General features: G+C 38.9%; 1 protein-coding gene across 1 annotated transcript in view; it reads right to left on the bottom strand.

Moving 5' to 3' along the window:
* LOC127787255 (uncharacterized) overlaps nucleotides 1-13,939 on the bottom strand; it is a 58,933-nt gene that overhangs the window by 35,616 nt on the left and 9,378 nt on the right. Inside the window, exons 3-8 of the mRNA XM_052315216.1 lie at nucleotides 12,632-12,809; nucleotides 12,515-12,564; nucleotides 11,729-11,821; nucleotides 11,565-11,653; nucleotides 3,759-3,837; nucleotides 3,471-3,553 (exon numbers count right to left, since the gene is read on the bottom strand). Coding sequence (XP_052171176.1) covers nucleotides 3,471-3,553; nucleotides 3,759-3,837; nucleotides 11,565-11,653; nucleotides 11,729-11,821; nucleotides 12,515-12,564; nucleotides 12,632-12,809 — 572 coding nt within the window. The remainder of the gene's footprint in view (nucleotides 1-3,470; nucleotides 3,554-3,758; nucleotides 3,838-11,564; nucleotides 11,654-11,728; nucleotides 11,822-12,514; nucleotides 12,565-12,631; nucleotides 12,810-13,939) is intronic.

Genomic DNA, 13,939 nt, shown 5'->3' with positions numbered 1-13,939 from the left:
GTTGTATCCGTAGTGGCTGTATTGTCGGTTTCTTTCCCAAGGTGAGTATCCTGCAATAATCTTTGCAAGAACAGCACCTGTTCAGTAGATAGGTTCAGTTGCATACCTTTCTCGAGTGGAGGTGTTGTGGCAACTGAAGTTGTGTAGGCTGACCTCTCTTTTTCTCTCTTACCCCTTGGCTTCCAATTTGCTGGTTTCCCATGTAGCTTCCAGCAGGTATCTTTGGTGTGAAAAGGCTTGTTGCAATGCTCACACCATGGTTTATCCCTTGAAAATTCTTCCTTTTTTGTTGCTGCAAGGGCAGAGCTTGTATGAGAATCAGTGGCTGTGAGCATCACCCTTTTCCTGCTTTCTTCTCTTCTTACATCCGCAAAGACCTCTCGGAGTGAAGGAAGGGGTTTCGTGCCAAGAAGCCGACCACGAACTTCATCAAGGTCTGAATTAAGGCCGTGAAGAAAGTCGAAAACCCTTTCTTTTTCCAGCATTTTGCTGTATTTCAGACTGTCTGCCTTGCACTCCCAATTTGGATCATAAAATAGATCCATCTCCTGCCATAGTTCAAGCAATGTATTATAGTATTCGGTCACACTAGAATTACCTTGTTTAGTGTTTCGAATAGCCGATCTAATTTCAAAACATTGAGCTGTGTTTTCAAAATCCGAATATATTTCTTGGACTGCATCCCACACTTCCTTAGCAGTCTTGTAAAAAAGGTAGGTTCGGCCAATCTTTTGCTCCATTGAATTGATTAGCCATGCCATGATGATGGAGTCCTCAGCCTCCCATCTTTGATAATCAGCAGCATCTTTGGATGGTGCAGTAACTTCTCCTGACAGATGTCCATACTTACCTTTTCCCTTGATTACCAAAGCAACCGATTGGAACCACTCACGGAAGTTCCTGCCATTTAACCGATGCTGTGTAACCTGCAAGGTGTGGCTCTCGATGGATAAGAAAGCGCCTGGAAGAATAGCTATTCGTGGGTTGGAAGACTCGGCAGTTGTGTGGACTGCACTCTCCTTGTTCGAGTCACTCATGATTGCGGAAGTTTCAGGCTTGGATAAATCAAGCTCTGATACCATGAACAAACCCTAAACAAACCTGCAACTTCTAGAAGAACCGAGCTAGAGGAAAAAACAACCAAACTCAATTAATTTTATTCATGCAAGATTGCCTATTTATATATATTTTACTCTATGTTGCTAACCCTATTGTACAAGAGATAGAATCCTAACTAAACTAAATTATTGTACAGATATACAACTATTTAAAGATAGGCTAACTAGAGTACATTATCTTTATTATTTTTTATATTATCTCTTATAATATCAGCTCCTATAATTTCTCCTATTATCTAGGAGCTCTTGATTTCAATCTCTTCAATCTGTTTTATCCTTATCTTCAGCTAGCTTCATGTGGCCGAGTCTCTTCCATAAGCTATCTTTATCATAAGATAGCTTATTATCTCGGATTTCCAACACTTCTAATGCCACCTTTATTTATACACTCCTCTTGTTGATCAGGTTGCCAAATTTCAAGCTGACTGGAGATTTGAGTATTTTGTTATCACTAGACTTGGTTGTATAGATATATATAAATAAAATTCCCAACCACAAGGATAAAAAGTATCAGAGAAGCACTTGAAGTAACAGCAGGCTTTAAAAATAGACACAAAAAAAAACAGAAATTGGGTAAAAAAGGGAGAAGTTACAGCAGGTAGAATGGCTAATTGTTGGAAATATCAGAATTTACTCAAAGGATCATTCAAGTAACAGCTGGATTTCTCCCCTAATCTTATGGCTGAAAAATAAGAGATAAAAGGATAAAGTGATAAGGTGATTTGAAGATTAGAAAACTCCAAAAATAAAAAGATAAAGGCAGCAGATAAGGCAACAAATAATTCAAGATATCTCAGCAATTTTTTAAATTCTTATTGTTGTATTTTATCTTCTAAACATTCAAATATGTTCCTAGAATATAAGAGATAACCTAGGTGTTGTGTATAAATACCCCATACTACCCAAGAATAGATCAAGCAAACAATATACAGTTCTTTCAGCTTGTTTCATCTTCTTCTACACTTACCCATATATGGATGGATATATACACACACACATACATACATTAAAATGTTGTGTGGGGTGCCTCTGTGTGTGTATAGAGAGAGGTTTATAACCAGGGGTGTAAATGGGTACCAATTAACCCCATTTACAACTAAAACAAATATATAAATGGGGTCTAGGTATAACCCTTATTCGAAAATTTATTAAAACATGTATGTAAATGGGATTGATTGGGAACGCATTCACTTCCCTATTTATACCCACTCAGTTCCAGATTCAAAAAACAATCACAATCCTTGATCTACTAGGTTGAATCAACTACATGAATTCTTGACCTCTAGCCATCTCTATCCATAGCAATCCCTTCGATTCCAAATTGACTAATATCTTTGTCCTTTCATGGGTAAGTTAATGGAGAATGAAGTTGTGTCTATTAGGGGCAAATGCTTAAACTGCTGAGGTTTTCCTTAAAGATCAAGATCAAATTAGATTACTAAATATAGTCCGCAGACCAAGTAACACAAGGAAAGTGGCAAAGGCCGAATTTCCCTGCTCTCACAATTCAAAATACGTCTAATTTATTTTGTCAACTTATGAGGTAACGCAACAATATTTATTCATTTTTTTCTGTTTTCTTGCCGGTGCGCCTGCACGTGCACTAGGGTGGGGGAGTGTATAGAGTGAGCCTTGGGTGGACCAGCTGGGGCAATTCATTATTCCTCTATCATAAACCTAAGCTAAATTGAGTTTCACCAAGATAAACATGAAATAAAATTGAAGTGATAAAAGATGAACAGAAAGAAGACCATAATATCATAGTTGTCTAATAGAGATATGTACCATTTAGTGAAAGGCATAATTTCCAAGTTGCAATTCGTATCATAAGATACAATACAATCTGATAAATAGCTTAAAAAATATAATCTAAAAGAAGTTACCCAAATCTAACAATATTGATATGTATGGCACTAAAATAAAGGATTCCAAAATTAAAAATAAGTCTTACATAAGTTATAAACTCACAAATCATTAATCATAAAATCTTCAAATGATGAGAAAAGATTCTAAAATTTATGCTACAAAATTTTTCCGAGTTATCTTCCCAAAAAACACCCATTTAAAGCTAACAATCTAATTGTAATCTCATTACATACCTGATGTACCCAGTATTTGATTATAATTCAAAAAAAGAAAAAAATTTGATGCCTCCCAAACTCATTTGGCATTGGGTATTTTCATGCCGAATATTTACCAAATTTTCCAAGGGAATTTTGCATTAAACATGCAATTCATGACATACCATAATTTACTAACAATAAATCAGACTTAACAAATATACGGTGGAACAAAATATAAAATAACAGTACCATTTGTAGATGTAGTTAAGGAGAAAAACAATATAAAAACCTGATCTCATCACACTGACAATGAACCCAACGCTGGCAAACATCACAGCAAACCATAGGTGTTGATTCAGAATCTCTGTAAACCTACAAAGAAAAAGTAAAATGGTAATCAACTTCTGTGCAAACATCAAGCACAAATGATGTCGAAGTTCATAGTGCAGATAGATAAACAGAGATCCTGCAAGTGCATCTTAGAAACCTTGACTTTCAAAATCTGCAACTGTTAATAGTTCAACAAAATGATTGATCAGAGATGCAAGTATGAAGAACATAAAAAACCAAATGCTACCTTCAAACAAACAGGGCAGTAGTTTCCTTTCACAAACAACCTTCCACAAGCATCACAGCAAGTATAACCTAGAAACCACCTGCACTTATAATGGCAACAACTAATCAATCTACTTTTACAAGAAGCAGCACCCTTTCAGGATAAGAACAAACCCAACAAACTATCTGATAGGATCTCACAATCAAAACGATAGAAATCTCTGATTACAAAGCTACGGTCAAATGAAAAGAAACAAAACAAAAAAAAATGGCCTATTCGAGAGGGCCTCCTCTCCCAAAACTTCTTCCAAATTCTCTAGCTACCTCTCTCTCTCTTCTATTCTCTTCCTTTTATACGCATTACCTACTCTGTTGCAACAACCACGTGAGTTTGTTATTCCCCTCCAACTGAAAGTGACTCTTCTACCCTTGTGTTTTCTTCCTTAACTGCCCCTGCTTCTCCACCCCTTTTACCCTTGCATTTTCTTCCTTAACTGCCCCTGCTTCTCCACCCGTTTAACATCGCTAGTGTGTGTGACGAATAGGGATTCTAACATTACTCCCGCCCATAAAATTCACCTTGTTCTCAAGGTGAAACTCAAGAAATTGATGTAGTATCTGATTGTACAGTTCCCAAGTGACCTCCTGAGAAGGGGGGGGGGGGAGGGAACCCCTTCCATTGAATAAGAACGTTGAGACTCCTCAAATTATTTCCCGTGCCCAGAGTTACCGCCAGTAGGAATTCTGATTCTACCTTCATTTCCAACTCTGCAATTAGCTGGTCAAGGATAGGAGTGGCCTCCTGCACTGCTCCTTCAGCCTTTCGAAGTTGAGAGACGTGAAATACAGGGTGAATTGCACAGGAGGGTGGTAGAGACGGCTTGTACGCCACCCTCCCAATCCTTTTCTCCACCTTGTCACGAACAATAAGTTTCCCCTCTGGTCTTAGAATCCGATCAACCTCAACAACCACGGCCACTAAATTGCATCTCTTTTTAACTTTGGAGAAGAGATGGTCCGCATGAAGATCATAAGATCTAGGATAGGTGCTAAACGATTCACACCAATCATGGTAAATTCCAAACATACTTATAGGTAGTGTATCTAGAGAGTCTATTGGCACCACATTCATAACCCACACCTTCAAGTCTCATAGAGCAGCAGCAAATCCTCCATAGATAGCTTTCATGTCCATAACATTCCTGATAGATGACCGGTTTATCCCAATTCCAGTTAGATATGATTTAATCACCACTCGTTTCCAGTGCAAACAGTCTGCAATGAAATCTCCAGGGACTGCTTGGCCATAGACTCCAACCTGGGAACTCAACAACTAGTACGGTGGTCGTCCCACCCGTGCTGGCCATTGTTCTAGCCATTTAGATCCACGTTCAGTTTCAGCAACAAGAATTTTGTGCATGCATGCTTGTAGTGGCACATTCCAAGCTGCATTAGGATCATCATATTCTTGACATAAAGGAGGCTCGTTTTGTGTTTTTTTTTCATAGCACTCATTCGTAGTAGGTTTTTGATATACAGCCATAATGAAACCCTACGGCACAAAAAGATAAGTGCAAGAGAGAAAATGAAGAGAAAAATCTTGCACTAAATTTCTGAAATCTGAAAATGAAATCAAGATACAGAAATAGAGCGCGTAGCAGAATATATATATACAGCTCGCCTGTTGACTTAACTACCTCACTAACAATATAACAACTTGCACTAATACAACAGCAACACAATAAACATTACTATCATTACACGACATAAACATAAGCAACGAACTCCTACTTAAACACTGCATGTTTCAACATTCTCTCTCAAATTAGACTCCACAGTAGAAAATGAATCTTTGATCTTTGTAGTGTCTGTAAAGTCAACAGAGCTATTTGCACTAGTGAAAATTTGAGCCCAAGCTTTCCACACAAAAACAGAAACCAATTTCTTGGCAACCCTTTAGTAAGAATATCAGCTACTTGATGAGTCATAGGAAGATATCTCTATTTCACCATTCTCTACCTTCTCTCGAACAAAATGCACATCAATCTCGATGTGCTTAGTACGAACATGAAAGACAGGGTTTTCAGCAATGCTCTTAGCAACCAAATTATCACTCCACACTATTGGTTTAGTAGTACCACATGGATATCCCAACTCTAAAAACAAAGACTTCAACCATAATAGTTCAGTCACACCCTGTGCAATTGCTCAATACTCAGCCTCCCCAACTAATCTAGCTACCATAGATTGTTTCTTCAAACCCCATACAATCAGATTGTGGCCAAAATACACACAAAACCCACTTGTAGATCTCCTTGTAACCTTACATCTTGCATGATCAGCATCTGTATACATACATAGAGACAAATCATTGGGAGATGGAGAGAACAATAAACCGAAGCCAATAATCCCTTTAAGGTACCTAAGCAAACGTTTGCAGGCTAACCAATGTTGCACTTTAGGTGTTGACAACTGACTTAATTTGTTTACCACAAAGGTAATATCCGGTCATGTATACGTCAAATATTGTAGAGAACCAATAATAATCCTATACAAAGATGGATTGGAAAAGGAATCACCCTCATCAGTTAAGGAAATACCCAAGGTCATAGGTGTGACACAAGGTTTACAGTCTTGCATTGTCGCCTTCTTCAGCAAATCCAAAGTATACTTAGCTTAGGTCAAGTAAATACCACTACTATCTATATATGCCTCAAACCCTAGGAAGTAATTAACTGAGCCTAGAGTTTTAAGGGTGAAGTGGATATCTAGGTCTTAAATACACAACTTAAGTGCTGTAGAATTTGATCCTGTAATAAGGAGGTCATCAACATAAACCAAAACAAACAGCACATAGTCAGCAGTTCTTTTAATGAACAAAGAGGCATCAGATGTGGCTTTGGAAAAACCCCAACTCTATAATGCAACCCTCAATTTTATATACCAAGCTCGAGGAGCTTGCTTAAAACCATAAAGGGACTTTCTCAATCTGCACACGTGTGAGGGAAATTGGGAGTTCACAAACCCCTCAGGTTGTGACATAAGCACAGCTTCTATCAAGTCACCATTAAAGAATGCATTATTCACATCTACTTGTTGGATATCCAAACCAAAGGTGACAGCTAAAGGAAACAACACCCTAATGGTTGGTGCCTTTACAACAGGACTGAAAGTTTCTGCATGGTCAACCCCTGGAGTTTGAAGAAAACCCTTAGCTATTAACTGAGCATTGTGTTTAAGAATAGACCCATCAGAATTATACTTAACCCAAAACACACATTTGCAGCCAATAAGGTTCATGTCTTTAGAAAATGGAATAAGATCCCAAGTTTTACTGTGTTGCAAGGCTGAAAATTCCTCCTCCATAGCCTGAACCCATCGTGAGTCTAAAAGGGTCTCATGAACAAAACTAGGTTTAAGAGTACTCACTAAGGCATGTGGTGAAGAAGTCACAAGTTGTTTAGCCTTTGATCAAGTGAGCATAGAATGAACAGATAGGGCTGGAGCAATTTTGGATCTGGGCCAAGAAAAGTTAGCTGCAGGTGGCTTAGAAGAAGAAGGTTGTGTCTCATGATTAGGAGACAAAGGAGCAAGAGATAAAACATGAGAATCATTAGGAATAGAGGTCGACAAGACAGGAGTTGAGGGTTGTGCTACTCGAGGAGATGAAGAAATGGAAGAAAATGAAGGAAGAGATTGAAAGAAAGTAGTAGAAAATCCATTAGAAGGTGACTAAGAGGCGATAGAGAATGAAAACAAAGTGGGAAAAGGAAAATTATTAGGATTGTACTGCACGTGCCTAAAAACATAAACCTTTCTCAATGGATGCAAACACTACTCGGCTTGAGTATGACTATATCCAAGAAACACACATTTGGTGGAATGGAAATCAAATTTGTGCTTGGTATAGGGTCCAAGGAAAGGAAAACAAGCACAACCAAATGGTTGCAACAAGAAATAATTGGGTGGTTTGTTATAAAGTAATTCAAATGGTGTATTGGGCCTGTTTGTTGCAGCTTAAAAGCAGCAACTTTTAGCTTCTAACTTCAAAAAAGTGGATATGTGGTGTTTGTTTTAACTTTTAGAATTCTAGCTTATAGCTTCTACTAACTTTTAGAAGGGGTAAAAGCTGGCTTTTTCAAACCTAGGGTACCCCAACTTCTACAACTTCTGATTAAACAATTACATTTTTTTGACAATTTTACCCCTATTTTTAATAAAGAATTACTCTTCTGTCCACGCAATCAAGGGTCTCTCTTCTCCACTGCCATCTCCATTTTCAAATCTCTTCTTCTCTCTCGCCATCTCCCTTTCTCTCTATACACTAATTAATTTTTTTATAACACTTGAAACTTATACATATACACTAATTAATTTTTAAATTATCATTCTATAACTATTAAGGGTATTATGGACAATTATACAAAAATAAGTTATTTTACAGCTTATGGTATCAAACACCACAACTGTTTAATTACAACTTCTGAAAAGTTGTAACAAACAAGTTCACAACTTATTCTAAGTTTTAGAAGTTATAATCTAAGAAGTTAGAAGCTATAATTTCTTTAATTAAGCTGCAACAAACGGGGCCATTAAACTTGATGGGAGAAGCTAGTAGCAAATTGATTATATGAACTGCAGTCTGAAAGGCTTCTACCCAAAATTTTAGAGGCATGTGAGCATGAGCCAATAGAGTTAGACCCATCTCAGCTACACGTCTATGTTTCCTCTCAGCTACACGTCTATGTCATCTCTCAAGATAGGGTGGCTGCATATAGCTCTAAGGTTAAGGCGATTATGGGATGGCCCAACCCCAAATCCTTACGTGAACTTCAAGGACTCTTGGGTCTTACGAGATATTATCGGAGATTTGTGAAGGATTACGGAAAGGTGGCACGGCCATTGACAGACCACCTTCGGAAGGGTAATTTCTTTTGGGATGAAGTGGCGAAGCAGGCTTTTCAATCCCTCAAATGGGTAATGACCAATCTGCCCGTGTTGGCTTTGTCGGATTTTTCGAGGGAATTCATTGTTGAAACTAATGCATCAGGGCAGGGATTAGGGGCAGTGTTGATGCAACAGCAGCGACCAATTGCCTTTTTCAGCCATTCCCTAAGCCCCACTGGTCGAGTTAGATCTGTGTATGAGCGGAAATTGATGGCAATAGTATTTGTAGTGAGGAAATGGAAACATTACCTATTTGGGTGTAAGTTTGTTATTCGAACATATCAGTGCAGCCTGAAATTTCTTATGGAGCAGCGGATGGTTAGCCTGGAGTGTCAAAAATAGGTCATCAAGTTGATGGGGAACAATTTTGAGATTCAATATCATCCTGGATTAGAGAACCGAGCAACCGATGCTCTCTCACGCCTCCCTTCTTCCACCACCTTGATGGCTTTTTCCATTCCCCAAATAGTGCAGCTAGACCAACTCAAAGAGGAGGTGAAAAGAGATGCTACACTCCAACAGATTGTTAGAGAGGTACAGGCGAATCCTTCCAGTAGACCCAACTATGCGCTTGTGGATGGTCATTTGCTATTCAAAAGCAGATTGTATCTTCCTAAAGGGTCGAGATTAATTCAGTTAACGTTGAAGGAAGGGCATGATGGACGGGTTGGGGGTCATTCCGGCTTCTTCAAGACTTATAAGAGGATAGCCGCCAGTGCGTATTGGGTGGGAATAAAGCGAGACATTCAGCAATGCCATGTGTGCCAGCAGAATAAATATAAGGCTCTATCACCCGGTGGATTACTACAGCCACTTCCAGTTCCTAGTCGAGTTTGGGAAGATGTGTCCATGGACTTCGTCGAGGGGTTACCTAAGTCAGCTGGGATGGATACTATCTTGGTGGTTATGGATCAACTAAGTAAATATGGACATTTTATTGCCTTGAAACACCCTTTTACAGCGGCTAGCATTGCGGGGATTTTTGTGAAGGAGATAGTCGGGTCACATGGAGTTCCAAGTTCTATAGTTTCCGATAGAGATAAAATTTTTGTTAGCCATTTTTGGGAAGAGTTATTCAGGCTGCAAAACACTCACTTGAGAAGAAGCACATCCTACTACCCACAGTCCGATGGCCAAACAGAGGTCCTAAATCGCACCTTGGAGACATACCTTCCCTGCTTTACCTCCTCCAAGCCTAATGCATGGTGCAACTGGCTGCCATGGGCTGAATATTGGTATAACACTTCTTTTCATGTCTCCTCTAAATTAACTCCATTCCAGATAGTTTACGAGCATGAACCTCCCCTACTGTTGAGGTTCGAGAAAGGCACCACGGCTGTTTCGATAATTGAATAGCATTTGTTGGAGCAGGATTCTATTTTGGAAGAGTTGCAGTCCCAACTATTGCGGGCACAAGCGAGGATGAAGGAGACAGTAGATAAAAAGAGGAGGGATGCAGAATTCGAGGCGGGTGACCTAGTTTATGTTAAAATTCGGCCCTACAAGCAGAAGACTTTGGCTACACGGATGAATGAGAAGTTGTCCCTAAGTTCTACGGGCCCTTCGCAGTAGAGAAAAGGATCAGGAAGGCGGCCTACAAGCTATCCCTACCACCTTCTTGTGCGATCCATCCGGTATTCCATGTCTCCCAACTTCGCAAAGCGGAGGGAGCGGTGTGGGAAACAACATTTCCCGACCAATTAACAGCTGAGTGGGAATTGAAGGTACATCCAGAATTTTTGTTGGGTGTAAAGCCGGGCCGGGGAAAGAATCTACGGAGCCTTGAGGTCCTAATACAATGGAAGAGGTGGTCACCCCTAGAGGCCACTTGGGAACCCTATCAGCAAATCCTGCATCAATTTCCAGAATTTCACCTTGAGGACAAGTTGAAACTTGTGGGCGGGAGTATTGTTAGGACTCCCATTAGTCTCACCTATCAAAGGCGTAAAAAGAGAGGAACAATAGGGGCAGCCAAGAGAATTGAGTCAAGGGCAAAAGAGTCAAAAGTTGGTTAGAAGAGAATATTCATTCACGTGACTGAAACAGAATGGGAGAGAGGTATAAAAGGGGAGGGTGGAGGAGAGAGAGGACATCTGGAAAATTGTTAAAGAAACCGTTGGAGAGTGAGACCCTCTCGAATAGGCCTGATTTCTTTTGTTTTCTTTTCTTGCTATTCCTATTATCCATTGCTGTAAGTTACTGTAATTGGGTAGTTCTTACTGTAAGAGCTAAAATTCAATCAATTGAGTAAGGTCCTATCAGAAGGCAGCAACTAAACCTTCTGTCTGTTCTCCCCAATCCTACCCCCACCCCCCCACCCCCAACCAATCAAAACATATATATATATATATATAATTTTGTATATTTATTTTTAGTTCTTGTCTTCTAATTCAAGTTTTGCGCAATCTGTAAACCTACCATCGATGGAAGGTGCTTGACAGGCCAACTAGAAGGTAGAAGGTCAAGAAAAAGCCTTATAATTACTCAGAATCACTGAGCTGAAGTTCAGGCAACAAATTCATTTCCTGTTAGTAAAAACAGAGAGAAGAAAACCTTTTCAAAGATAAATACTACATGTCCAACCAAAACCATTACATTGTTGATAAAATATCTTTGGATAAATATCAAGATATGGAAGTGCTGGATCCACTATAATTATTCATGAGAACAAGACATACAATCAGTACATTCAGTTATTAAAGCGGCTACCATTAATAAGCCAAAGACAATGACATCAACAAGGGACATTTAAAGGACCTTCATCACACCCAGAAAGGGAAGCAATCATTCAAACATCAATCTGCTAGTTACATTGCAAACATTAAAGACTCTATACATTCCTAATAATAAATACCTTGTGCTTAACTTACAAAAATAATACCTTGTGCTTAGACCATTTCCAGGGACAGTAGATCCACAGCTGTGACACCTTGTGTGTTTAGGGCACAAATAAGGTCCACTGCTCACATTCTGCAGGACCCAATAACAAGATAAAGCTGACAATCTAACTCACAAGATAAAAGGCCGAAGGAATGGAAGCCCCACCTTGTGAGGAGGATGCTGACAGTAACAATGATATGCTCCATCACACCTCTTACAGAACATGAATTTTGTCTGATCTCCAGTTCTACGGCAGACCTGCAGTAGACAGAACGCAACAAAGTTGAAAAAGGAATACAGAACTAACTGCAAACCAGCTGTAAGATCATACAAAGAAACTGATTGGTTGCATGGCTTAGAAAAAGGACACCTTCAGCTAGACCATCGAGAATGTCAATTGATTGCCTAGTATCACTTAGAAAATCTTAAAAGACAAAATCTGGACAGTTGAATAAATAGGTTGACAGCCAGATATATTATTACATATTCTGATATCATTGACTTGATAGCCAAAAAACCAGCATGATCGTGACAACTATTTAGAAGCATCTACCCAACTTAGCATAAATCGCATTACTTGGCACTAATAATTGTCATAATGTGCATAAACCATCTCAATCATGCTAATTTTTACAAAATTAAGTACTTGTATTTTTTTCACTAGCATACAGAATTCCTAACTACAGCAGAATCAAAGGTATTATATTGAAATCTTAATTTAAGCCAGAAATGGCTAAATAATGGGACACTAGGAGCTAGTAACAATTACTAACTGTGAATTCTTAAAACAATCAAATAGCCATTCCCACACTACTTAGTAGAAAGGAGATGTATAAGACCATTTCCAACAAATAAGGCAGTTAACATGATATTGAAACAGAATAATATTTGATTCGTTTTCCTTAACTGTAACTTCGGCTTATATGCTAAAAAGGGCACGTCAATATTTACCTCACAAATACGGCATGATGGACAGGTCCATGAGCTCCAATGGAATAAATCTGTCATCAGTCCATCAGAAAAGGTAGAATTTGGAATAATATCAAAGCTCCAGATCAAAAATAATACCTCTATGCTGGGACCAAGCTTTCAGACAACTCCTATGATACTTCTTGCCACAACTTTTACAAGAAAGCATCTTCCTTGCTCTCTCACTTCCTTCATTTTCACCAAAATAGCAAAGTCGGCACATTACTTTGACATTAGACTGACCCTGATCCTCTCCAGGAAGATCTCCAGAGGCATCCTGCACGCATAAAAGGATAGTTTAATATTAACAAAGCAACAATTGGGTATAGTTGGTAATACACTCAGGAAAAAATATATCAAATAATTCTAGGGGCCATAGTTGGTAACTCAATTTTGCACCACCCAGTACTGGAAACCATAGTTGTCAAAGGCGTGCCACATCACCACTGAGGCGAAACAGCAAACTTGAGGCGTTGCCTGGGCACACGAGGTGGCGCCTCATGCAAGGCACAAGGCGCATGCCTTCTATATATAAGTGCATTAAAACCCTATTTCTTGTCAAGTTATTTCTTGTTGATTTGATTGCATATTCTTGTATATGCTAAGAGGCGAGCCTAGAGGTGTAAGCTGGTGGTCTGCTTAGATCTCCCACTCGCCATCGGGATCCTTTGGCAATGATGTTCACTTGCTGAAGAACTACTCACGTCTGTGTTTTGTTTCATTTTTCTTTCTTCTAATTTCTTTAACAATTTACAAGAACCTTGTTAAAACCGAGAACTATAATCTCTCAAGAATCACTCAAGAACCTTACCGAATTCAAACAACATTCAAGACAGAAAGTAGATAATAAAAACAGAATTGAAATGTAAAGAAAGCCAAACCAGATTGCAGCACACATGATATACCCTGGTTCATGCCATTTACATGGCACTACATCCAGCAATCCAAGAAGCAACCAATCCACTAGAAACGTATGAGAATCCAGTACAAGAACACCCCTCTTTCACCTCACCTTGCCTCTCGAATACAATACTCTAACCGAAGACAACAAGAACTATAAACTCACAGCTCTCTTTCTCGCCTCTCACTATATTCGAACACAAGGAATGAAAGATACAATTGATTGATTGAATGAATGAGACTGACCTCTGCACCCTTCTATTTATAGACTAGAGGGGCGGAACTACCTAAGGATATATAACTAACTTACAAAAGCCAAAACTACCCTTAGACATAACAATTAGTTACATTTAAATCCTAATAACTAACTGCTGCCAAGACATCTCTTATTTCTTCCTGATTTCTCTCATCTTTCCAGCATCCTATTACTTTGGGCAAAACAGTAACAAAATTAATTCTTTGTTGTAATTGTTTTTTGTTGTGTGTTCTACTCTAATTTTTTTTTCT

The sequence above is a fragment of the Diospyros lotus genome, chromosome 12 (genome assembly GCF_014633365.1).
Source record: "Diospyros lotus cultivar Yz01 chromosome 12, ASM1463336v1, whole genome shotgun sequence".
Lineage (NCBI taxonomy): Eukaryota > Viridiplantae > Streptophyta > Magnoliopsida > Ericales > Ebenaceae > Diospyros > Diospyros lotus.
Note: the sequence above shows the minus strand (reverse complement) of the source record. Positions and strands in the feature narration are given on the sequence as shown.